Source organism: Harpegnathos saltator, unplaced genomic scaffold (assembly GCF_003227715.2).
Source record: "Harpegnathos saltator strain DR-91 unplaced genomic scaffold, Hsal_v8.6 scaffold757, whole genome shotgun sequence".
NCBI classification, from domain to species: Eukaryota; Metazoa; Arthropoda; class Insecta; order Hymenoptera; family Formicidae; genus Harpegnathos; species Harpegnathos saltator.
Window position 1 is genome coordinate 45,001 of NW_020230601.1, and position 26,771 is coordinate 71,771.

The window sequence follows — 26,771 nt, forward strand, 5'->3', positions numbered from 1 at the left end:
ACGGCGAATCGGATGTAAAACTGCGCGCGGCTCCTTCATAACGACAAATTGCGATGACAAATGGCCTGTACAGGCCTGCCTCTACAGACTAGGATTATCGTTCTAGTTTTCTGTCGTTGATGCCACGGTACCTGCAAACAGACTCAGATGCGAACAACTACGAAAAGTACATGTCAGCGTGGGAACGCCAATACACGTCGGTGCTCTCCGATTGCGCTCTGATGGCATGGCCGCTGGAAGCAGTGATGGTCGACGATACTGCGAGTTCCGATTCACGACCGGAAGCTGATCACTGCTCGGCCACCGCGGATCGTTTTTACATGGGACCGTTCCTCAGCATGTTGTTCGACAAAGTCAGCAACATGCCCAGACAGACGTACGAGGTCAATCTGGAGGTTACGGGATTGCTGTCCAGGTAATGATAACCATCCGCGAATAGAGTCACCGTCTCGAAAGTCTTGAGAAATTTTCGGATATCTATACAAATAATGCAGACACAGTGTACGTAACATTGATTATAATATTGCTCGATAATGCTTGATTTCTTCTGCGAGACTTGCACAATAGTTAAAAAACTTTCTAGACAGACTTTGCGCGCGATTCTTACTTTTGCACGCGAAGTGTTCAAAGTAGCTTGAGACTTTCGTCGTGTATGTATAGACGTGTGTGAATTCGTCTGTCTCTTGAATCAATCGCTATCTCCAGGCTGGCGCTACTGCCACATCCATATTTGCACGAGTTCCTGTTGAATCCCTTACTACCCCTGATACCCGGCACGAAGAGTCTGTTCCTCTGCCTACAGAGGGTCGTCAAGCAGCTCGTCGGCGAGATACCGAAGACTCAGGAAAGCAAGACGAGGTTGAAAGAGACGAGAGAGAGACTACTGAGTGACTGTTCTCAAGAGTGAGTTGAGATTTCGGAGATTTATCGTACTCTACATATTACTAGAAAATCCAGATAGAAACACTTGAAAAGGGGGGGAAAAGAAAAGATAAAACTCACACGTGCGTTTGGGACCTCATGTTGGGAGAAAACCAGAGAAAACGAAAGAGTTGGCGTAGCAGCGGAAGAATCTTATATTTCGAGTGGCTTTATGCTTCATTATTGCGTTGAGAAATTTATTTTTGTATCTTTCTTTCTTTTTTTACTATATTAGCGCCCGTATCATGCGAGTCGGACAATTTGCTCGAATTCAATTTTTTCCGTTGCACGTTCGTAAAATGATATTTATTTCATGTATCTATATTTCACGATATTTATATGTTTCAGGGAGAAGGAAGATATTTTATACGAGAGTGCCATTGTGATGGAAGAGTTTTGCAAAGATCTCGCAGCCATAGCTTATATGAAATATCACCATTCTATCTGATAAATTTTTACATACAAGAAAAACGTGTAAATTATAAAAGTTGATATATCGTCGAAGACGCGTACAATTTTACTCGTCGCTTTAGATATGTTTAGATAATACACCGTAATTGTGATGACTTTGTAAAATATTAAATATTATGCAAATATACATGAGAGAGAGAGAGAGAGAGAGGAAGAAAAAGGTACATGTATTACGAGATCTTACGTAAAAATAATGTTTTACTCGAAAGCATCGACTTCTTTATTACGTATGTGCAAACTGCCGTGCGACCTTTTTACATGGAAATTATATAATATCAAAACCAAATTGTACCTTTGTTCTAATTGCTAGCTAGTAAAAGCAGAGAACTATCGATGGTTGAGTCATTTTCAATTGATATGTTTCCCCTGCTACCTATAGCTAGCTAAAAAGAAAAGAAAGGATATTCTGCCGCACCAAGGAGACATGGGGTGCCCATTCTTTTCCTGAATGCATGTAAATTCATACTAATGATCAAGATATTGGGTGCATTCAGTACTACGAGCGCTCAATGAGCTTTTACATTTTATTGGTATATTCCTTTAGATTTAAAAATATACACCAATTAGATGCAAGAGCTCACTCAGCGCTCAGTGAGCGATTGTAGTACTGAATGCACCCATCGGATAATGTTAACGGCTGCATTCAGCAGACTCAACAGTTGGACAACATTACTAGATTTTCCACTGAATCTCGCTCCTGATTGGTAAATATTTCTGGGTCTATGAAGAATCTAAAAGAATGCTCCAATCACAGACAATAATCACTAAGCGCTCTCTGATCACTTTGTTCTACTGAACGCGGCCAATGTGTAGCCATGTCGCGTGAAGTCAAGCCAGCAGGGGCACAGTGCTAGTTTTCATGCTGGATTGCTTGTTGGATGAAAGTACTGCGTTCTGATTGGTGCATTTCTATCCGTCTTCGGAAATGTACTAATCAGAACGCGGTATTTTCATCCAGCACGGAAACAAGCACTTTGTGCCGCTGGCTTTATAATGGCATAGTTGGTATAAACAGTCGGTATCATCATTGCTGTTCAAATTACATGCCAGCCCCCCGAGGCCCCCTTGCCGATACGAAAATTTACCCAGGACTGATGGTCTTTACCGTCTTTATGCTCTATTACCTCGTCGGTGGTAATAATGAATATCACTCTTCAAAACTGTCGTATAAAGTGCATTAAATAGTCAAAACTTTTTGATAATCGCTTTGTCTTCGTACTCTCAATTTTTCCCTCGTACAAATTCTGTACGGCTAACGATTTCTTTCATTGTATAAAAGAATTAAACATTCTTCTATTGGACACCAGAACATCGGAAGTGGGAGCTGAATTGCTCCGTTACATTGTAGCGTTTGATTAACGTAGTCTCGCATCCGGAAAGAAGGCCGAGGCGAGCAGCGCACCCAGAGCCCAGACCCAGACTCCAGAGCACCCCAGAGACGGGACGCTTGGAAGATGACAGCGGTTGCGATGATTTCGCCCGCGTCTCAGGGTATAATCCAGGTTGTGAATGAGAATAATCTAAATAAAATAGCAAGGTATTTATATTCTTTAGTATTATTTCGTCGCAAGTGTAACTATTACGTTGGAATAGGGAGCAGTCAAAAATAATTATTGATCCGTCTGCAGCTTTCTCAACGACACTGCTTACAGAGAAGCCATTGAAAACTCGTCTAATTACAATAGTCGATTATGTCGAGAACGACGTCTTCGTATGCCTTTCCTTGACTCACAGACAGGTAAAAATATTATACTTCAAATTGTGGATAATGCCATATGAGAATTGTATAATCAAAATTCGCACAAGCGCCAATTAAGAACTAATATTATTAATGCCCATTAGTCAAGTGTAGCGTGTGCGCCGACATGGTAATAATAATAAATAGTTATCTGTGTTGAATATAAAAGGTGAAATCAGCATTGTAAGTGACACTCGGTTCGTTTTTGGTGAAATAAGATTAGAGTATTTTTTCTTTTCTTTCTTTTTTCTTTGCTTTTTGTTTCAAGATGCTTGTAATTTCATCTTGGCAATTGTAATTTGCATTTTAGTCGTGATACCAGCTATGTCAAATGTCACATATTTGATTAAATTGGAAGGTTTAGTTGCACCAATGATAAGGCTTAGATAATTTTGCATCAGCGATATATTGTTTCTTTCTGTCGAAAGAGAAAGAAAATTTGATGAGACTGTCAAACTTCATCAAGTATACAATCTGTTGTTGATGCAAAAGTTTAACAAACAAGTTTTTATATGCCACACAAATTAATGATAATTGATGAGACTGTCAAACTTCATCAAGTGTACAATCTGTTGTTGTTGCAAAAGTTTAACAAACAAGTTTTTATATGCCACACAAATTAATGATAATTAATTATATATTGATTATGCTCGATACACCATAAGTTATAATAATAAAAAAAATTAATAACTGCAGGTGTCTTAAAACATGTGAGCTTATGCAATATTACAGGTGTTGCGCAAAATCATTCTGCACTATTTATGTCTTCGAGAGAGAGATTACCAGGTTTATTACACGGTCAGATTTATACCTATCCGAGCAAGCGATGGCGAAAAAGACGACGCCAATATTTAATGCACTACTTACATCCAAAACGAGGACCAAGAGGCGATACAGAGGATGGAGTAGAAGGTGTTGAGACTGTTACGCATGTAAATGATGATAGCAAAGATTCAGTAGCGCTTAAAGGTAAAACAGAATATTGAGTTGTAATCTAAGAAGATTTCTATTTTAATTATTTATGTTACTATGAGAGTTATTATATATATTGTATGTTGATCTCCTTTGTAAGTAAAACTAGTCCTTTCAGACGAACACAGTAAAGATGCTTGGTATTATGATGAGCAAGATATGCTGGATATGGATGCTTATGAAGAACCCGATCCTGATAGCGATTATGATTACGAAGAAAGCTATAGCAGTAAAAGAAAACGAAGGAAAACTCGTGGAGGTGGTCATCATCCAGCCCGTAGTCATCCACCTTCCACGGATAGTCCAGGAGGTAAACGTTCAAAGGTAAGTTTCAAGCAGTTCATTAATTTGTTTATATGACAGATATTTTCAATATAAAGGGTATGTGTACGCGCGCGCGCGCGTAGCGTGTGTGTGTGTGTGTGTGTGTGTATCATATAATAAATTTACATATATTAAGACAATAATGTATCATCTCTGTGTGGCTATTGTACATGGAATTGCGTGAATGTAATTGAATTAATTAATCTGAAAATTAAATGGATAAATGTATGAGTAACAAGATTTTTTTGTAATACAGGGTGGGGGCCGTGGGCGCAAAAAGACCAACTATGATTCCGTCGACTCTGATAAGCCATTCGTTTGTGACCGTAAGTTTAATCATAGATACAACTACAAATGACTATTTCCTGTTATTAGTTTATTATAAATATTATTACTATTATTATTATTGTTGTTATCATTATTATTATCATTATTATTACCATTACTACCACTACTATACTACTGCTACTGTTACTACTACTACTATTACTACCACTACTACTACTACCACCACTACCATTACTACTATTATTATTTTGCACATTTATTATTTCAAATAAGATAAACACATAAATTTTTTTGTTGCAAAATTTGTTAATTTTATTACACGTTTATATATTTACATAATGTTCACGTATATTACAACATGATACCAAAAACTAGATTATGATATTGGAAGTACAAGACAGAAGCTCGAAATAAATTGTCAAATATTCAATTGTTGAATACTGCATAATCTTGTATCAGGTAATAGTTATTCGGATAAATGAAACGAGAGCGATACGACCTGCTGGAAATCGTCTCCTAATCTTGTCTTTCTGCGTTAATAATAATGCTTGATATCGTTTGTTTAGAGAAAGAAAGTATGTGTGTGTGTGTGTGTGTGTGTGTATATGTATGTATGTGTACATATATATACATACATAACTATATATATTTTATATATATATATATATATATATATATATATATATATATATCAGTATTGGACTGTAAGCACAATTTTTCTTTCTTTTTTTTTTTCTTTTCCTTTTTACTCGTTTCTTTTTTCCGAATTTAAGTTGAAGTGGTCTATATACAAGTTTGAGTATAAGAATTTCCTGACATCGCGAGCCCGTATATTCTCTTGTATTTCGCTTTCTTTTCTTTAATCAACTATGGGCAGCTATGGTATGGTTTTAAGTACAAGGCAAACATAGTCGTATCTTTCAAATGTCCAAAATTTTGTACATGAATAGCATATATATACACACTATTCACATCTACTGCTCCTCTCTCCAAACATATCTCTACATGTATTAATTTGGTTAAAAATCATCAGAAGATGAGCAAAAGACGAAATGATGCGAAGAATAACATTTTAAGCGATTACGTTAGTATTGTGCTAAAGTCACGAATTTGGCACATGGCAGCCTAATTCAACTTTAACATTTTGCCATTTGACTATTTGTGAATAAACGCTTGAACTTAGCATTTGCATTCTTAACATTGAAATTGTCGCGACAAACGATTTGTATCAATAAAGCTACTAATTTTTGCACTTGAGAAAAACGTATCAGTATTATATAAGATTGTTTTCACTGGTTGAAAGAAGGGCTCATCAGTATACTCGTTTTGCGAAAATTTATGAAACCGAATAGCATATATAGCACGAGTAAACAGAAGAAATAGTCGAAATATCTGTGAAATTTGAACACACTTGAATATTACTTTCTCAAAGGAGTACAATAGTCATTGTGTGTACACAGACACATACGCATTTACACATGCACAATATATACATATATGTATATGTATATATATATATATATATATATATATATAAACATTTTGTGTGTGTGTGTGTGTGTGTGTGTATGTGGCGTGCGTGCGTGCGTGTGTGTGTGTGTGTGTGTGTGTGTGCATATGATATGTATGTATATAAATATAAATCATATACACATACACACATACACACTCTAACTCGACAAACTTTCCCGAACGCGAAGTCTATAAATTAACTCGAATGTGCCTGCAATTTGTTTACCATCTTAAAACCACTCCCGTTAGACTAGCAGAGAATCTAAAGGCATTTGGTCTGGTTGTACATAAAGCTTATGTTAAAGGCATAATTCTGTGTTAGAACGCGCAAAACACTCAGTTCATTGACAATCATAGCTAATGTCACTAGCCCAAATATCTTTAGACTGGTTCTACCTGCCAATAACAGAGCAAGAATGTACTGGCTCACACTGTAGCGAGCTCATTCTGTAGGAGTATACAAGCATCAAGCCTTGCATCGTATTAGTTTTGCTTCTTGGGCTGGAACTCCTTCACTGCTTGTCCACATAGAATCGTAGGTGGATAGGGATGTGTACTGATACGGAAGGTGTGCAAGTGCTACCCCTGACCCCTTGTCAGCTTTTCTGTCCCATATCTCCTTGAACGCCCGTTTAAACAGAGAACCGTCTTCTCATGGACGTTGCATTGGATGGATTGCGGGAAAACAGTATTTGCACTTTTGCAGTATGCAGCGCACGGTATAAGACCAGACCTGGTCTGGTCTACCATTACGGTCATTCCCACTCTACTTCCTCCGGTGATCCTGCTAAGGAACTAAGTCCCAGTCCTGCCGAAGTTGAACCTAGGAGTGTTGCAGACACCACTGCTTCGAACCAGCCAGGTTGGAGCCAAAATCAGCTCAGTTTTCTCACTTTCCTTTAAGTCCGCGTTCCTACCCCGATTCCAATATTTTCGGCTCCCCACTTTTCGTCGTTTTCTTTAATCTTGTCCTGGTCGTGCAACTACTTATCCGAGAAGTTTTCCCAATATAAATTGTGTATATGTATATATATATATATATATATATATATATATATGTATGTATATATATATATGTATATATATATATGTATATATATATACACATACATGCACGCGTGCATGTATACACACATATATACCCTCACGCACGTGTGTACACGTATGCACGCGCGCGCGCGCACATATACACATGTATGTATATGTATATGTGTATATATATATATATATATATATATAAACATCTTTTTCTTTTTATGTATTGCAAATGCATGCATTGCAAATAAGGCAATCGTGAAATTTTCTTTCTAATTTATATTCCGAAATGTATGAATATGAAATTTATATATCTCTTTAACTTTTCATTGTATATTGACAAGTTGATTGTATATCATATAGATAAACGGTATCTGAGCCAGTATGATATACATGATTTTCTTTTGTATCTTAATTAATGTGGTTAAATATATATATTGTATGAATATTATTTTATATTTTATGCATATCAAATAATGAATATGATTATTATTTTTAAGATAAGAAGACACTCGTAATTTTGTTTGCATCTGTTTTGCAATAGCATGCTTCTGCAATATAGCGTTTTGAAGTAATTTTTTAAATATATAGTTATAGATACATGTGTAAAAAAAATAGAGAGGTAGGAAGAGCGAGTGAGCGAGAGAGAGAGAGAGAGAGAGAGAGAGAGAGAGAGAGAGAGAGAGAGAGAGAGAGAGAGAGAGAGAGAGAGAGAGAGAGAGAGAGAGAGAGTATGTGTGTGTGTATATGTGTGTGTCTCAATAGGCTATATCAAATCTTGTAGGTGGATTACGACTTGGACGCCGTAACTCATGAGTATTTTCGATGTGCGTTTTTATTTATTTGTTTATTCCTTACATGTATCAGTAGTAGCTCCCCTCATACTTTACTTTGGCATGAATATAGTTGTTACGAATGAATCTAACAACGTAAAATTTTCTTTCTTTTGCTACTTTGACGCTTATATTACTCCTAGAGCGATTCTTGCTTCGATTCTTCTATTAATGAATGTTGAAGCTTCCTTGAATCAAATATGTATCTTTAAAATGATTGTAGTTTCAATATGTTTGAAACGTCGTTTGATTGTCTGTCTCTGTACTTGGAACCAGTGTGTGCGTACATGTGTGTCTGTGTGTGTGTGCGTGTGCGTACGTGTGTGTCTGTGTGTGTATGTGCGCGTGCGTGCGTGTGTGTGTGTGCCTGTGTGTATGCTGTGTGTGTGCGCGAGCGTACGTGTGTGTAATATATATGTGTACATATATATATATATATATATATATATACACACACATATACATACATACATACATATATATCTGTATATATGTGTGTGCGTGTGTGTGCACACGCGCACACACACACACATATGAACACGCACACACGCACGCACACATATCATCGTTATTTCTTGGACTTGCTGCTGGTGATGGAATGTACCGATTGACATATGCACTTTGTTATACCCATGTATAATTAGATTTGTTTCTCTTTGTGGTAACAATTCGTTAAATAATGTGACGTTAATGATAATTGATTCCATTATTCCGAAAAATGCAACAATAATAAAATGGGCTTTTTACATGTAAATATTGCACACGATGCTCTGGACGCATATAAACGACGATACACACGACGATCTGGATGCATATAAACAAGTATCTGAAGTATATCGTCACTGTGTGTATACTTTATTCGAAATGTCTTGACAAAATGTTTTTATACGCAATATTGTGCCACTCCTTGCCAATTTCTTTTGTTTCTCGCAATGTTCACTATAAATGATCAATTTTTCACATTAAATATCTTCACGATGATGCGCGCGCGCGCGAGTCAAGTTTCGACTAGAGTTTGTCTAAAATCGCAATGGTAATTTGAGGTTTTGTACGTAAGAGATACCAAGTAAAAGCTAGTTTGTGTGTCGAAATTTAGTCTTTAGTCTCGAATTGTTTGTTGTAACTTAGGACTCGTTTGCCGCGGCAACTGATTGTTTGTGGGAACTTGTGAATGAAATTGCTCATAAGTAGGCTCGGAATCACGTGAAATTTGTCACGAAACATTTGCGGCCCTTGCGTATCATGTTGCGTAACCGAATCAATTATCAACGGACGTTCACAGAAAGAGAAAAGAATCGAATACAATGATTGTCTATATGAAAACGATGTGCATGGTCATCAGCTTGTGACGCAAAGCGCAACTGGGTATGTGATCGATTTGTGATCAGGTGGTACGCGTCGGGGTCGTCAGAACGCTACTTCCTCGAGTACCTCGAGTCCCTCTCCGGCGACACCGGCCGCCCTTGGTACGACGGGGGCTGCGGCACAACCACAGCAACTACCTCCGGTGCAGACGCCCGTTGCTCCAGCCTCGCCTACCGTTCCGACGCCTAAGGAAGACCACTTGCCGGCTGCCTCCTCACCCGGCACGGCCGTGCCATCGCCGTCGTCTGTACGTGCGACGGAAAGCACGGGAGGATGTGCTGGTGTGGCAGGAGCGGTCGGAGCAGCGACAGCGTCAGCAGGAGCCGGAGGGGTAACAGGAGGTGGAGGTACTGGAACAGGAAGTACCGGAGCAGGAGGGGCGGCAGGAGGAGGAGGAGGAGGAGGAGGAGGAGGAGGAGGAGGAGGAGGAGGAGCAGGAGCAGGAGGAACAGGAGCAGGTGGATCACCTACCCCTGGTCCGACGGAGAAGAAAGCCAGCGGCAAGTCGTCAGCGGCGCAGCCGTCCCCTTATTGTGACTTCTGCCTGGGTGATGCGAGAGAAAACAAAAAGACTGGCGGCTCGGAGGAGTTGGTCTCGTGCAGCGATTGCGGCCGCTCAGGTAAGCCAGAGGAAAAGATCAAGCGCAAGTATACCCGGAGAGCGAATCACAATTAAAATTGTGCCGCGTCGTCGGCGAGTGCGACTTCCAAAAACAGTGATGGTAATAATCATGACGAAAATGGTATAGTATGGTATGATATGATGTGGTATGGTATGGTGTGGTGCGATGTGGTGTGGTATAGTATGGTATGATATGACATATGATACGATATAGTATGGTATGGTGTGGTATGATATGATATGATATATGATATATGATATATGATATATGATATGATACACTAGCGATGATGTTGGCGGTGATGACGGTGGTTAGCGGTGGTGATGGTGGTGGTGATGGTAATGGTGATAATAATGATGATGATGATGATGATGATGATAATGATGATGATGATCGACGACGACGACGACGACGACGACGACGATGAGGAGGATGATGATGACGACGACGACGACGACGACGACGACGACGACGACGATAACGAGAATGATAATGATAATGATGAAGATGACGATAGCGAGGAAGATGATAACGATCGATAATGGTGATGATTATGATTATAATGATAACAATGACGACGACGACGACAGTGATGGGTAGTGGTGGTGGTGGTGGAGTAATCATGTAGTCACGTATTATTCGTTGAATAACATACTTTGGATCGATGAGAGCTGTTTATTCCTCTCGAACGGTTCATTTTCTACATCTCTTTACAAGTCTCTACCGCAACGTTCTGGGATATATAGCCTAGCCAGATACAACTGAGAAAATGAAAAGTGAGAATTCAGTTGTTCGCAATGTTTGAGCACGCTTCCGATCGAGATGTCTTGAAGTGCGAGACACGAGTTATACGAGACTAGCGATTACTTAGCAGTACGATGGTTTAGTGCAATTCAATGTTGATATCTGAGCGTTATGGAGAATATTGGGTACATGTATGCGTTTGCGCTACCGAAGGATCTTTAGAGCCGATTTGCTTGCGAGATAAGATATTTGTTTATGCTTCCATATTTCGGCTGTTAATACCAGGAACGAATAGCATTTCGTTAATTTTGCGACGAGCAAACATGCATGCCCTTTTTTATAAAAATAGTGAGACATGCTCCTCTCCATTTACGTTTACATTTATTCCAACGTATTTACGATTGTTGAATACACAATTGAAATATTTAGACATACTCAGTTACGTTTGTATAATTTGAAATTTTCACCTTTTCGTTAATGCATATGCACAAGACGAGCCATTTACACACGTATGTATATACGTGTGTGTGTGTGTGTGTGTGTGTGTGTGTGTGTGTGTGTGTGTGTGTGTGTGTGTGTGTGTGTGTGTGGTGTGTGTGTGTGTGTGTGTGTGTTGTGTGTGTTTGTGTGTGTGTGTGTGTTGTGTGTGTGTGTGTGTGTGTGTGTGTGTGTGTGTGTGTGTGTGTGTGTGTGTGTGTGTGTGTGTGTGTGTGTGTGTGTGTGTGTGTGTGTGTGTGTGTGTGTGTGTGTGTGTGTGTGTGTGTGTGTGTGTGTGTGTGTGTGTGTGTGTGTGTGTGTGTGTGTGTGTGTGTGTGTGTGTGTGTGTGTGTGTGTTGTGTGTGTGTGGTGTGTGTGTGTGTGTGTGTGTGTGTGTGTGTGTGTGTGTGTGTGTGTGTGTGTGTGTGTGTGTGTGTGTGTGTGTGTGTGTGTGGTGTGTGTGTGTGTGTGTGTGTGTGTGTGTGTGTGTGTGTGTGTGTGTGTGTGTGTGTGTGGTGTGTGTGTGTGTGTGTGTGTGTGTGTGTGTGTGTGTGTGTGTGTGTGTGTGTGTGTGTGTGTGTGTGTGTGTGTGTGTGTGTGTGTGTGTGTGTGTGTGTGTGTGTGTGTGTGTGTGTGTGTGTGTGTGTGTGTGTGTGTGTGTGTGTGTGTGTGTGTGTGTGTGGTGTGTGTGTGTGTGTGTGTGTGTGTGTGTGGTGTGTGTGTGTGTGTGTGTGTGTGTGTACATACACATATACACATATAGTAAATATTTAGAAACGTTGCAATGGCGTCGCGTGCATATACCGCATTACACGTGTTTTTAAGTTGTTAAAATGAAGAGGAGATGATGTTTTTGAATTGTATAGAATTACAGTCGTCGTGTGACAAATCTTTTCGTCACTGCCGCCAAGAATAATAGAAACGTACTGTTGATTAATTAGGTGCAATAGTTAAGATAACCATTCAATTCTTTGCACAGCTTAGATCAAACGGTTACGAGCTTTACATACACTAGTCAAGGCAAGGAACACAAAACATCGTTTTGTCAATGGTGCAACTTGTCGCATCTGAGTAATAGGAATTTTCAGAAATTCCTTTACTATGTAAATTTGCTGTGATTTATAGTATTTCAATGATTAGTTTTAAGATTAAGTAAATTGGTACGCGCGTAATACGAATGAGAAAGGCACGAAACATTAAGATCCGTATCGGTGTTGAACTAAAATTTCATCGTGTGTGTGTGTGCATGCGTGTGTGCATACGCTCTCTCACACACGCATACACACATACGTGATATATATATATATATATCAATGATTAATCGACAATTGTTAATTTTCATGTAAAATTACGCAAATTTGTTGAAATTCCTGTTGCACAGTACCACTAGAGCACGTATTGAGGAAGATGTATTTGTCTTCCGTTTGACAGTGTATCATAATATTTACGTTATTATGTTAGAAATCAAAATGAAAGAAAAAATGAAAAAGAAAGAAAGACCAGATATATCCGATGTGAAAAATGCATTGTCGGGTTTTGAAGGAAAATTTTAGATACGAAATGTGTGCGTGTGTGTGTGTGTGTGTGTGTGCGCGTGTGTGTGTGTGTGTGCGCGTGTGTGTACGTACATGTACATACATGCACACTTTATATACAACCCCAGCACAATCATGAATCGTTTTAACGGAAATAACATATTTATTGTAAGATAAAGTGTTGATCGATGAGTCTTCGATATTTCTATGTTTTTTGAACGCTTGTAAATATTTTGTATCTTTGCGTTTGTTGAGTAATACGAGTTTTATAGATGACGCAAGCGGAGAGCACAGTACAGAAAGGACAATGACAGAGTTGCAGTTTTAGAGATCTCAGTATCTTTCGCGATTTGAACGAGAACTCGGTCTCGAAAAATTGACTCGATAATGATTATCGATTACCGCTGGTCTATTGTCCACCAGCAAAAATTCCGCTGATATTTATTCAACATTTTTAATTTATATACAGTATATATCGATATATGATTCAGTTACAGTTCGAAAAAATAATTCGTGTCTCGGGCGATTTCGGTGAGATAATAAGAAAGAGGGGGAGAGAGACGAAAAAATGAGAGATGTTTATTTTGCTATATTGGATTACACACGCGCACGTGTGTTGTTTTTACGGCTATTAACAATCTCATCCCTTCACGCGCGAAATGGAGTTTGTTCTTCAAGTTCTCTAAGTATTTCCGATTAACGCGTGTAATAGAATAGGGTCGGGTAGTTTCACAGATGTGCACCGCGGGATACTTGTTAATTCCTTTCTAATATATCTCACATTCCATCGTATCTGCTGCTCTTGATTACTTTCACTTTCGGGCATTAGCTTCTCCGACTTTTATTTTCTTTTCTTTTCTTTTCTTTTTCTCTTTTCCCTTACATGTATAATCGCGTCTTATCTCTACCGTCGTACCGTCACATTTATAATAACATATATATTTATTGCACGTTTAACGCAAGGAAGAGGAAGAAGAAGAAGAGGAAGAGGAAGATATATACGAGATAACTATATTTACAGAGCATAAAGAAAAGTGAGAAAAACAATTCTTTCAATTCACTATCAAATGTTTCAGTTGTACACCTCTTTAACGATGCGTCACACACTTTAACGTGCGAACACATCGCGCGCGTGTGTGTGTGTGTGTGTGTGTGTGTGTGTGTATGTGTGTGTGTGAGACTATATATCTTCTCTCGTAGAAATCTGACATAGCCTAGTTTTGTACAAGTTTTGATACTCGTACAAATATCATTTGATTAGGAATAACGAAACGGTATGTCGGAATTAGTGTAATACCTTCTGAGTTTTTCGGTTATGGGGAGCAAGATATGACGTTAAATTGAATTTCGATTCGGTCAAATTCAGATGATTTTGTATGTTTTGCTTTCGTATATATGTGTATAGAGCTACCATGCAGCATCGCGATTCTGTGCGCGCATAGATCACTCTACGCTTTATACGCTACACGAGTTGTTTATTATATTGTATAACTTTTGACTTCCCGTACACATGTAGATGTGTGTATGCAATTCTCGAGAAGTATATTTCGAAGGGATAATTTTCAGGTGACCTTGCAACTGCTCTCTGTTTTCTTTAACCCCTTCCGTAGCAGAGCAAAATTCAGTAAAATGCACTGAAACCGCCCCAAAAAAATGACGGGGCGGATTTTTTCAATAATTTGTATACTTCAGTTTTTTGGTCGCTGAAGCTGAATTTGAGGTCAAAATATAGAAATTCAAAATGGCGGATCGAATATGGCGACTAAAATGTTTAAAAATGCTTAATATTATAAATAAAAGTAATTGGTCATTTCTCAAGTCGCTAAATTAACGATTTTTATATAAAATCGCTCTTAACGCTCTTGCTGCTCGCTGCGAACCGACTCGTTCGCTGCTCGCTCTTCGTCGTACATCCTCTGTCTTTTGGTACTATCGAACACTCGGATTCCTTTAGGCGCTGCGGCCAAACGACGCCGAACGTCGCGCGAAATCCATTGATGACACCGCTGCCCTGTTCTAACGACACCGATCCCTCCATCGGACGCCGCGGTCTCTCCTCAGTTTCTCTCTCTCTCTCTCTCACCCTTTCTCACTCTCACACATCCCGTGTGTGAAAAAAAAATTTTCAATTTTCCGACATTTTAATTTGATTATAGTTTTTTTTTTATTAACAAATTATAAAAAACCAAGTTGAAATTCGTAATCAGCGACCCAAAAAATACTTGATAAAAATTCTACAACAATAATTATTACACTTAAAATTCAATACAACACGAAAATGATCTGGACGCACCAGTGCGTCCGTGCCACGAAAGGGGTTAATTATAGATTGTTAAGATTTGTTTTGAGTTGGTTATAACCTCGTGTTACACCAAGTACTTTCTAATATACATATATTATGTAACTCGCGAGTACGAAAAGTTATCGACAAAGATATGTTACAGCTTCATTACATATAACATGATACATCAAGATAGAATATTCTATCGTTTAATATGGCATAGTTAATAGAGAGGGCAGAATAGAGACGGGATACTGCATATTTTAGTTTCTTGTATAAATTGACATTATATTATCCTTAGATTGTGTCGTGTAAGAAAAACTCACGTGGTATAAAAACAATGGAAGCATGCAGATAGTTCCTCCTTGTTATATATAAAATTGAAGACTTGTTATTAGACAGTTTTAATTAAGCAATACCCAATGAGGCTTAATACAAATATAGTATTTAAGTCACACTTGTTATATATAAATATATATATATATATGTATGTATGTATGTATGTATGTATGTATGTATGTATGTATGTATGTATATGATTCCACACACACATATATATATATATATATATTATATATATATATGATATATATAAAAAATGTGATACGTTATATGAGTTGTGTGTACGTATGCATGATGAAGAAAAGAAAAGAGAAAAAAGACGAATGCGAGAATGAGTGAGTGAGCGAGCGAGCGAGCGAGCAAACGAGCGAGCGAGCGAACAAACGAGCGAATGAATGAGTGAGTGAGTGAGTGAGTGAGTGAGTGAGTGAGTGAGTGAATATGTGAGTGAAATTTGAAAGAAAGGGATGAGGGAGAGTGTGTATCTGCGACGTTTATATTGTGCTGCGCAAGAAAGAACGTGAACTATTCCAAGGTACGCCCTGCTATTACTTACCACCTATTATTCCAAATAATAACAGTATGTTCAAAATACAACATCAAACAAAAAAAAAAGTTACAAATATCACGAAATAAAATATTCTGTGCGGAAACATACGAGGACGTATCATTATTCCGGACGTTTTAGTGCTGAGGAAAGGTGAAAGACATGTCGAGTCGCACTTGTGAACAAAAATGTCATTGTGCTTTTTCTCTCTTACTCTCTGGTGCAATTCGATTTGCGACGTAGTCACGCATCAAAGGATAAATGCAATTTGTCGGAAAAAAGGAAACAAAAAAAAAAGTGAGAAGAAAACGATAGCTTGGAGTTCACTGTTCTTCGGCACAAGATAAATGTCCTGGCACCTTTCTACTCGCATCCCACGACAGATTCCTCATTCCGTCCCAAATACGTGGTCCATGACGTGCGTACGTTCTTGTTATAGGGCATCCAACTTGTTTGCAATTCACTGCAAACATGATCGTTTCTGTTCGCAAGTACAGGTGGCAGTGTATCGAATGCAAATGTTGCTCCATTTGTGGTACTTCTGACAACGATGTAAGTATTTATTTCGCAACTTTTCGCAAGATACGCAAGCGACGCATTTTACACTCGCAAATGGCAAATGAAAAGTCGTACAACTGAAAGTCGCGATATCAGCCCCTCATTTTAATAGCATATTTCATCGTTTATTGATGAAATCGCGAAAATTGAGCCACATAAAAGATGATTGTACGAGAGAGAATCTTTTGCAGTATGTAATATATCTACGTAATATGTATGTTGCTACGAATGATATTCAAAGGTAAATTCGTCGGTCGCCGAGGGATGTAACTCGTATCGGCTTCCACATTGACTTTTCATGAAAATTCACAAGACTCGCTAAAAAAAAGAAAGAAAAAAATTTTTCATGTGTTTGTATAATGCGCTTTGTGAATATGGATTATTTGATTAACGATTTGGCGAACTGAAAATAGGATCAGCTGCTGTTCTGTGACGACTGTGATCGTGGATACCACATGTATTGTCTGTCTCCACCTCTTGCGTCTCCCCCCGAGGGCTCCTGGTCTTGCCGCCTATGCATAGCCGAATTTCATCACCGTGATTAAGTCCATTTTCGTAGATAATTCAACAAATTGTCTACCTCTATGGTGCAGCGCTCGTCTTCGAATTAGGAGAGTATTCACCAACTCACTTTCCTCGTATATCGTACGACACACATCGGCGGAATTTCCCGGGAAAAAAAAAAAGCAAAAAAAAACAAAAAAACGGAAGCCAGCTCCAACTTGATTGCCATTTATCATGAAATTTGCATTGGTCGTTGACTCCATATGTTAAATTATGTTCATAATAACGATGATAATAATAATTAGGAAGATACATTTATATAGCATTATTACATTAGATATCTCAGGCACTGGTGATCTCAACGAGGTAAAGAACTACGTAAGAAAACGTATTTATAATTTTATTGAGATAGCTTCTACTAATATATATATATATATACATATACATATATATATATATATATATATATATATATATATATACATACACACATACACACATATATACATATATACGCGCGTGTGTGTGTGTGCGTATGTGTGTGCATGTGTGTGTGCGCGCGCGCGCGCGCGTGTGTGTGTGTGTGTGTGTATAGATATGTCGTAACTAGGGACGGGATCGTTTGTACTCCAAATATGCCAGTACACACACATACACATCTGTGGTATATTTAAGCCTGTCATGAGTATGTCGCATTGTGACGTGTATAAATACACATACACAAGTATTCCATACATATATGTACATGTGTACATGTATGTATTAATATGTATTGATAACGTGTCGTGTTTACGAGTAAAAAAGATAAAATATCAATTCGAGTATATTTTGTGAGATTTCGATTGCGTTTTGTATCGATATTATTTGTGTACTTGATATATGTATATGTGTACTTGATTATATTAATGATTGTAGCAAGTTTTTTCGAGCGCGCGCGCGTGTGTGTGTGTGTGTGTGTGTATGTGTGTATTTAAAAAGTGTCAGCTGATTTGAGCTGATTCAAAACGTTACTCGGCGTTACTCGAATGGAAACGACACTAGTGCACATTGCACTCGATCCTCATCCTTAGTCGTAACCGACTGTCTACAGAGTTCTGTAAGGCAAGAACAGAGAGATTAATAATTTTAAAGACAAAGACAGAAGTCGATTTACCGACAGAGTTAGACTTTACATTTGTGCAGAATAAAATGTATTTTTTGCTCATTTTAGTGATCGACACATACTACTTTTTATAGCGATATCGCTGCAAGTGTAAACAAACAAACGATAGGTACATAGTCAAAGATCGCGCTAAATAGGACAATACTCTCCTAGTTCTAGACTACTTTACTTTTAATCAATGATATTATTACAACGTTTGATTGCTTTCACTATCGTTACGGCTGCTTAAGTTTGAGAAGAAAGAAATTTTTGGCGATCTCGAATTAATTTTTCACACTAACTCTTAGCTCCTCGCTATTGACTTGACTCGTATCAAGTCTCATAGAGAGATATGGACATGAAAGAAATTCATATTCTAGGAGGTCATGATATTAATAATAGTATCTGTTTCATAAATAGTGATAAATAGAATATTATCTGTTTATCTTGTATGTATCATGATACTAAAGCTTTTACACACTTAATAACATGGAACTGTTAGTAGCGGCATAGTTATCATGTACGGACTTGCGATACTGCAAAAAAAGAAAGATTATATTCTACATGTTCTTCGTCTCATTAGCCCAGTATTTTTACATTTTATACCTTGAATGTACTTAATTTAAGAAGCTGTGGTGATATTTTTGGTATCTCCTCTAATCTCGCGAAATCTCGGTTCCACTTGACCGCCTAATTGTATTAGAGTAGATTTTCTACTCTGTCGCGTATCGTTAATACTTATTGACATTCTTTTAAATTCTTCTTGTATCAAAATGACGGATTTATATTTTATAACGCTTTTTTTTCGACGTTCTGTATGCAAACTTGAATAAACACTATAGTTTATACAAAACCGGATTTACTAAGTTTAGAATAGAATGTCATTGCGTGCCATTGTATATTTTTCAACTGAAGATAGAGGAGAAGAGAGGGAGGGAGGGAGGGAGGGAGGGAGGGAGGGAGGGAGGGAGGGAGGGAGAGAGAGAGAGAGAGAGAGAGAGAGAGAGAGAGAGAGAGAGAGAGAGAGAGAGAGAGAGAGAGAGAGAGAGAGAGAGAGACAAAGTATACACAATATAATGCTCGTGTATATACACAACAGACGATACACGGCGTTTCGAACAGGTGCTACTTTTCAGGGATCAGCTCTTCTTTTCGCGACATTACGATTTGTTTGTAATATTGATAGTGATGATATTTTAAGCCAAGGAACACACTACACTCTACAGTTCTAGTGAATAATCGCTATCCACAAAATGTAATTTAAAATATAAGGAAAAAAGTTAGTATCTGAAAAATATAACATTTTTCATAAAAATAAGAACAGAAAAAGAAAAAAGGAACAACATTCGAGTGTACGCTTGTCTAATTCATTTCAGATATTCCCACTGTCGACTCCTTCGAGTAAACGATACGAATTATCGAGATTTTCTCTCGTGATATTCTCTAGTGTCGCTCCCAGTGTCTGTCTGCGCTGACGCTGTGCAACACTGCACAGATGTGTGTCAGTCAACTTCGACCAAAATTTCCGACAAAGGTTTCCGCTGCAAGTCGGGAACAGTGGCGTCTTTGGCTGGATAACCGACTGGCAGTAGTAAGACGAGCTTTTCGTAGGATGGACGTCCAAGAAGATTGCGTACAGCCGGCCCGCAATTTAACGGCGTGGATGTAAGCGTCACCAAACCGGCGTACTGCGTTCGTAAAAACGATCGTAAATGTAAAATTAATCGTAAGAGAGACCGTATCCCAACATTATCCTAGCATTCCTTGCAAAGGAAAGAGGAAAAAGAAGTGTTAAAATTACCTGTATAGCAGTGATAAGAATTCCACAGGCAATGGATACGCTCATTTCGTGATAATAATGTATCTTTCGCTGTCCATTCGGCAAAATACTGTAGGTTTGTTTGAACACGAGTATCAAGTACGGTGCGACAGTGAGATATTCCTTTATCCAGTTGGTCCTCAACGGCGACAAGTCGGTCGTCCACTTTATACCCATTCTCTTTTTGTAGTTGATTTCCTCCTCTTGCTCCACAATGCTCCTAATTTGCGACTTTACGGATGGGTTCGATACCACGACGAAGGTCCACGGTTCTGTGTGCGCACCACTCGGTGAGGTACCTAAGTGAAGAAGACGGAAGATTATGATGTAGGAAATTATTGTGCGCGCGCACAAATGAAAGAATAAGATATAAATTTGAAATAAGTAGCGCACTTTTGAGCCATTTGTTAGTCTCTGAAAGTATTCGTGGCGGCTTGCGACTCACTTGTCACCAAATAACAAGTGACTCGATCGACAGGATTGGAGTGTTGATGGTTTCAAATTTAAATGATGAAAGACCTTTCTTTCTCTCTTCTCTAACATGCGTAGAATTATTTTGCGAGATACGTATTTGTATCGTGAAGGAATTGAAGAAATTTTTCAGATTTTGCTTCTTTCGATTGCGCGATGTAATCAACAATTTTGTCGGGACACTTGAATTCAGCACTGAAAGGTTGCTTTTTAACGTATACGTCACTTAGATACCTGCGGCCTTTATAATCTCACGAATGATTTCCTTCGGAACTGGATCCGCGCTGAAGAACCTTAAGGTTCGCCTTGCAGCAGCTATTCGGTAAAATTCTGACGCTCGAGCTATCGATTCCTCTAAGGACGACTTGACGTAGTGATAAGGTATGTGCTTGAGATCTTCTGATAAGGCAGGCTCTGCGAGTATTATCTTTTTGTTGGTTCCTACAAAATGCCACAATATGAGAGATAATTGACACATTCTTCAAGTCAATCCATAACCTAATCCTAATTTAACATTTACTAGAACATAACAGCTGAGATTTTCAATTGTCACAGATGGAATCGAGACCCGAAGAGATTAAATACTGTCGCCGCTCTTGCGTCTTGAAAAAAAAATACGTTTAATAGCTCTGTCGCACTATCAATCGCTCATAAATATGCATATAAATTTGTAAATGTGCGCATACAGTCTGCTTCTCTCCCTCTCTCTCTCTCTCTCTCTCTCTCTCTCTCTCTCTCTCTCTCTCTCTCTCCCCTCCCCTCCCTCTCTCTCTCTCTCTCTCTCTCTCTCTCTCTCTCTCTCTCTTTCTCTCTCTCTCTCTCTCTTTCTCTCTCTGTATATACACTGGACAGCAAAACAGTTTCGACAGTTTTTTTTCTGGTGACATGGGTAATCCGTGAAGTTGTGAATTTGAAAATCACTTACGCAAGAGAGAGAGAGAGAGAGAGAGGGAGAGAGAGAGAGAGAGAGAGAGAGAGAGAGGGAGAGAGAGAGAGGGAGAGAGAGAGAGGGGGAGAGGGAGAGAGAGAGAGAGAGAGAGAGAGAGAGAGAGAGACTCGCGATCTTTTATTTTGCACAGTTTGGTTAATAAGCAAATTCTTAAATTCACAACTACATAGATTACTCATGTCACTAAAAAAAAGAAATTGTCAAAACCGTTTTGCTTTCCAGTGTACGTGTGCACAGAACACAAACATACAAGCATTGGCACTGTGACATTACTTTCACTCGGATCCATGGATTCGTCAGATTCCGCAAATATATGCGTCCCGCTTAGGGTTTCGTTTTTGATCGACCATTTGTAGAGCTCGACAAGCACAACATACGAAATGACGACGATTGATAAGTAATTAAAATACTTGGTTGCAAAAGGTAATATTTCGGAAATCATCTTTGCACGTAGATATACGACGAACGACGAGGGAAGGACGTTTTCACTCGTTACTGATTCGAACGTAGAGACGAACGCGAATTGATTGAGTCACACGAGAGTCACTAACATCACTTTCAGAAAGAATCTCGTCAACATGATATCATCATATCATTTAATGGCGTCCCCACGGCTTTCACAATTGCCGCAGATACGAAATAAACTCCTTATCTACGAAAGATACAAAATAAACTCCTTATCTAGAAAATTCTTTCTACGATTAGATTAGATGTTTCAAAACATTTCAGATACTCAGAGCTTATCGTACCTACGACACATTCGTCGTATTTTTTACGAAGCACACTGGAGATGAGAGAGAGAGAGAGAGGGAGAGAGAGGGGGAGGGGGAGAGAGAGAGAGAGAGAGAGAGAGAGAGAGAGAGAGAGAGAGATATTTCTTCTACTTCGATAAAATATCGTGATTTGATTGTTCAAGTGATGCGATACTATTAAATCTATACGAGTGAAGAAAGGCAATAATAAAGGGTTAGCTCTGTGATTTGCCTTTGGGAAATGTTGCGGAGCAAGATCTAGCAATAAGATGGTTTTCTGATCTGATTTCATTTATCGTTGCGTGAAATTATACAATGCAAAGTCGAGATCCGGTCAATTACATCGACGTGTCGTATGAACTGTGTAATGTTACGTCGTTAGGAGCACGCGCTTTGCTCAAGTCCAAGCTTTACAAAGTATATTATATCAATTTTCCAAATCTCTCTCTCTCTTCCTTTTCCCTAGAAAAGAAAACTCGCATCGCTCTGTTTTTGAGTATAAGCCGCGTTTCTTTCTGCCTCTTATCTTAGCGGGACGTCCTACGTTCTCGCTACGACGCGCGCTTCCTATTGACCTTGATTGTCAAGAAGGAAAAATCGATGTGTACGTACATTGCATTGAAGAGCATACGCCCGTGGGAGAAAGTTCATGAGTGATATTTCGATTGCGACAGCTCGTCACTGTTCGTTTTCGCGCGTTTGAACAGAGTTTGTACAGTTGGTTGATGAAAGCTATGCGACATCGACACATTATATGGGATACTACTTTGTACGTTAGGCACGAAAGAAGAGAAGAAACAACGATAAGAAATGAAAGAGGAGAAAGACGATTCGAGATCAGGGCCGTACAGGGCTTCGTTGCGGCGCGGCGCGGGCAGCGCTCGCTCGAATTTGCTCGCGCGCCTGTCGATGACGACGATCCAGTCACAGTCTTGGATGGTCTTTTCTCGATTTGTTCGAATAGTCTAATAGTCAGATTCGACTGGGACCGCGAGCAGGATCTCGGTACAGTTTCCCAGACAATTTTTGTCAAACGATAGGATGGTGGTTTAATCTCTCTCGGCGAGTTTCTCTCTCTCTCTCTCTCTCTCTTTCTCTCTCGGTACGGGTCTGAGCGGTGAATGCACGCAACGACCAATGAGTTGCGCGGTTGCGCGATGCGTAGTGCGCAGTAGCGAAAACGTGCCGTCGGTCCGGTAACACGGTTGCGTCCGTCCCGTCCGCATGATCCGGGATCCGGGCGCGGCGTATCGGGCGGCCTGAGCGATCATGTAAAACCGCGAGGTGAAGCGGTGCTGTTACTCTCCTCGCGGGAGACCGCGGCGGTCCTCGTGCGCGCGCGAGGGTCGCGTCGATACTCTCGCTCCGGTCGTCTCGCGTCGGTCCGCACACGCGCGAATCCTACACCTCTGCAGTTCCGCGCTGTCGTGCTTACAACGTACGTACGTACGCACGTACGTACGCACACACGCACGCACGGACGCACGCACACACTCACACACACACACACACGTGTGTATGTGCGCATATACGCGCAAGAGACATTTCTCGCGACGTGGTTAGGTCGTGCCTCGCGCACGGCATGCGTCCCGGTTGAGCTCGGGCGAGAGCTCGTTTCTCGGCAGTGACAGACAGTGAGACAGAGAGAGAGAGAGAGAGAGAGAGAGAGAGAGAGAGAGAGAGAGTGTGACACGCGATACGCGGAGCAAGAACGCGCGCGACGGTAAAACGCTGCTGACAATTCTGCGTCGCGAAGAGCGAGAGGGCATGGAGAACACCATGCAGCCGCTGCTTCCCCCGCCACCTCCGCCACCTCCCGAAGTGCCTGAGAGCAGCAGCACGGAGCAGACGGTCACTCACGTCTTGACATTCGGTGAGTCTCGTCTCTTGGGTCATTATTTTGTCCGAATCGGACAGAGAAAGAGACTCGAATCACACATTGTGCGAAATATAATCATTTGCAATTGTTACGGCATTATACACACACACATCATTTCGTTTCGCGACATTCTGCATATATGAACGTGGAATTCGTCGTCGTTATGCAACTCGGTAAGACGTGCCGCAGCGCCCACTCAACTTTTGCGGAATAGTACCCACCGACACTGTGACACGATATCGACGAGAGAGACAGTGTCAATGTCATATACGTGTGTTTGAGAACGGACTTTCTCGCGAGCAAGAGTCGAGAAGACGCTGATCCGCCATATGCAATGTGAGGAATAAGGAGAAGGAAAACGCGGAGACGAGAATGAAATTAGAGAACGTCTTGTCATCATTCCTATCATAACAGCTCCCGCTCCCGCACATTACATATGGGACGGATCGGTGCGGTACCAATGCCCTGCCCTGATCTGACTCTTTCAATCCATCGAGCAACTCTATGTTTAAACGGACAGCGGCGCCGTCGACGTTTCGACGCGACCTCCGGTCGCAAATCGGCGAATGACGCTCCGGTGCAAGCGATATGGTATGTTTCTTCTTCACTGAGCCCCGTTTCGCGCCCGTTTCCCGAGCACAATCTTATTCGCTTATTCGCGAGATGAGCGTGTTTTCTTCGTGTTACACGTGTCTCCCATCTTGCAATCGCATCTCTCTCTCTCTCTCTCTCTCTCTCTCGCGCGCGCGCGCGCGCGCATGCGCGCGTGCGGACATCGCGCACTTGTGTACTTGGCATGAGGCAGCAATATAAAACATATAAATCGGCGGCGGCTATTTCGCTGATAATGCGCGGCCCATCGTCTTTTCTTGTATTTATCTGCGGTTCTTCGAGTCTCAATAGAACAGAGACAGAATCGGGAATTGAGAATGTTTGAAGAATGAGGCGAGGGGGACAAACAAGTGTCCGATCTATACAGATTATTTTCATCGATGAGAGACGATCTATGCATCTTGAGTTTTTATCGTGGCGATTGTGGTAGAAATCGGCCACACAATTGAGAATGTGAAGTAGTCGCGGATCATCTTTCTCTCTCTCTCTCTCTCTCTCTCTCTCTCTCCTCTCTCTCTCTCTCTCTCTCTCTCTCTCTCTCTCTCTCTCTCTCTCTCTCTCTCTCTCTCTCTCTCTCTCTCTCTCTCTCTCTCTCTCTCTCTCTCTCTCTCTCTCTCTCTCTATCGCGCAACAACGTCGCGTAATGCTATGTCGCGAGAAGCGGCGCCACAACAAAACAATTCAAGACCCATCTATTTCTTGGACGCTTTTGTAAATATATACGTAAATATGACCTCCTCGGCGGACAACGGTTCGACGTGAACCGTTGTCCGCCGAGCCATTTTTTCAAGTTTGGAAATAAAAAAAGTCACTGGGGGCCAAATCCGGTGAATACGGTGGATATTGTAATAATTCGAACTTCAATTCCATAATTTTGGCCATCGAAACTGCGCAGGTGTACACCCGTGCATTGTCTTGATGGAAGAGGATCTTTTTCTTTTTCAAATGAGGACGTTTTTTCTTGATTTCTTCGCTCAACCGGTGCAATAACGCATAATACTCCGCATAATACTCTGCAGTTATTGTTTGTCCTTTTTCCAAGTAATCGGTGTAGATGATTCCGCGTACATCCCAAAAAAATCGTGGCCATCACCTTGCCGGCCGATTTCACCGTCTTCGCCTTCTTCGGAGCCCGTTCGTCTTCAAAAACTGTTTTGACCACTGTTTTGACTATTCCTTTGTCTCTGGAGTGTAGTGGTGTATCCATGTTTCGTCCACAGTTATGTATCGACGCAGAAACTCGTCGAAACAAGAATTGCGACGGAAAAGCGCCAAAACAGCCTCAGAGTCGACCACACGATTGCGTTTATTCTCCACTGAGAGCAAACGCGGCACCCATCTTGCCGAGATTTTTTTCACACCCAATTTTTCGTGCAAAATTGAAAACACTGTACCTTGCGATATGCCTGTGGCCTCAACTATTTCGTGCACTTTGATTCGTCGATCACTCAAAACCATATCGTCAACGATTTTGTCAATCATTTCGGAGGTAGTCACTTCCACTGGACGTCCCGAAAGATGTTCATCTTTTGTGGATGTACGGCCACGTTTAAACTCATTTACCCAATTGTAAACAGTTGCAAACACAGGAGCAGATGTGCCATGAACTTCATCTAACTCAGCTTTTATCTCTTTCGGTGTTAAGCCTTTTAAATATAAGTGTTTAATCACCACTCGAAACTCACTTTTTTCCATTTTTCTAAATAAAGAAAAGTTTGTTGCTTCAATCGGCAATAAAAATGAAACCATGTGATGGATATAACTGAGACTTTAACAGCTGTCTAATGAATAATGATGCTTACTAAAAACAAACCATTTTCGATACTACGAGCGCCATCTCTTGGATTTTCTAAGGACTTATTGAACGACAAAAACTCTACCCCCCCCTCCCCTCTCCACTTCCTGAACATGCACTGTGTCTACTATGTGCTGTCCCTTTTCGTGTCCATTGACTACAAATGCCCAAATCTGTTGTCCGACGAGAAATAATTAATCGCAAGTCGTCCAATTTCGTTTTTCGCTATGAAATATATTTACAAGCACCACATACACACATACACACACACACACACACACAC

The 26,771-nt window shown here is 40.2% G+C and overlaps 3 protein-coding genes across 11 annotated transcripts in view; 2 read left to right on the forward strand and 1 right to left on the reverse strand.

Annotated features, from left to right (window-relative positions):
• LOC105189947 (protein FAM160B1) overlaps positions 1-1,600 on the forward strand; it is a 5,995-nt gene extending 4,395 nt beyond the window's left edge. The window contains exons 6-8 of the mRNA XM_011152375.3: positions 107-415; positions 706-903; positions 1,270-1,600. Coding sequence (XP_011150677.1) covers positions 107-415; positions 706-903; positions 1,270-1,369 — 607 coding nt within the window. The 3' untranslated portion in view covers positions 1,370-1,600. The remainder of the gene's footprint in view (positions 1-106; positions 416-705; positions 904-1,269) is intronic.
• A 1,086-nt stretch (positions 1,601-2,686) lies between these two features.
• d4 (double PHD fingers d4) lies at positions 2,687-17,294 on the forward strand. Of its 3 annotated transcripts, none has more exons than XM_011152379.3 (9): positions 2,689-2,929; positions 3,021-3,130; positions 3,863-4,099; positions 4,212-4,426; positions 4,683-4,752; positions 6,933-7,088; positions 9,483-10,079; positions 16,448-16,560; positions 16,980-17,294. In XM_011152379.3, the coding sequence occupies exons 1-9, from the start codon at positions 2,847-2,849 to the stop codon at positions 17,109-17,111; spliced, it is 1,713 nt and encodes a 570-aa protein (XP_011150681.2). In that variant the 5' UTR covers positions 2,689-2,846; the 3' UTR covers positions 17,112-17,294. The 3 variants fall into 3 exon arrangements, with proteins under 3 accessions (XP_011150683.2, XP_011150681.2, XP_011150682.2); XM_011152380.3 differs by having other exon boundaries at positions 2,696-2,929; positions 4,221-4,426; XM_011152381.3 differs by lacking the exon at positions 6,933-7,088 and having other exon boundaries at positions 2,687-2,929.
• Positions 17,295-19,238: 1,944 nt separating this feature from the next.
• On the reverse strand, positions 19,239-25,170 carry Iyd (Iodotyrosine deiodinase). 7 transcript variants are annotated; one of them, XM_025306115.1, is made up of 4 exons: positions 24,540-25,170; positions 20,736-20,942; positions 20,013-20,329; positions 19,239-19,899 (listed from the first exon to the last, which is right to left on the reverse strand). In XM_025306115.1, the coding sequence occupies exons 1-4, from the start codon at positions 25,069-25,071 to the stop codon at positions 19,714-19,716; spliced, it is 1,242 nt and encodes a 413-aa protein (XP_025161900.1). In that variant the 5' UTR covers positions 25,072-25,170; the 3' UTR covers positions 19,239-19,713. The 7 variants fall into 7 exon arrangements, with proteins under 7 accessions (XP_025161900.1, XP_025161904.1, XP_025161902.1 ...); XM_025306119.1 differs by lacking the exon at positions 24,540-25,170 and adding an exon at positions 24,303-24,501; XM_025306117.1 differs by lacking the exon at positions 24,540-25,170 and adding an exon at positions 23,338-23,673.
• Positions 25,171-26,771: the final 1,601 nt, after the last annotated feature.

Excerpts from the sequence above, each read along its gene's own strand:
- d4 (XM_011152379.3), top strand. The coding sequence starts at position 2,847 with ATGACAGCGGTTGCGATGATTTCGCCCGCGTCTCAGGGTATAATCCAG. Across the intron at positions 4,100-4,211 it reads AGATTCAGTAGCGCTTAAAG|TCCTTTCAGACGAACACAGT; the intron begins GTAAAACAGAAT and ends AAGTAAAACTAG. Across the intron at positions 4,427-4,682 it reads CAGGAGGTAAACGTTCAAAG|GGTGGGGGCCGTGGGCGCAA; the intron begins GTAAGTTTCAAG and ends TTTGTAATACAG.
- Iyd (XM_025306115.1), bottom strand. The coding sequence starts at position 25,071 with ATGAAAATAATCTGTATAGATCGGACACTTGTTTGTCCCCCTCGCCTC. Across the intron at positions 20,943-24,539 it reads CAGATCAGGGCAGGGCATTG|GAACCAACAAAAAGATAATA; the intron begins GTACCGCACCGA and ends GGCATTTTGTAG. Across the intron at positions 20,330-20,735 it reads TGAGATTATAAAGGCCGCAG|GTACCTCACCGAGTGGTGCG; the intron begins GTATCTAAGTGA and ends TTCTTCACTTAG.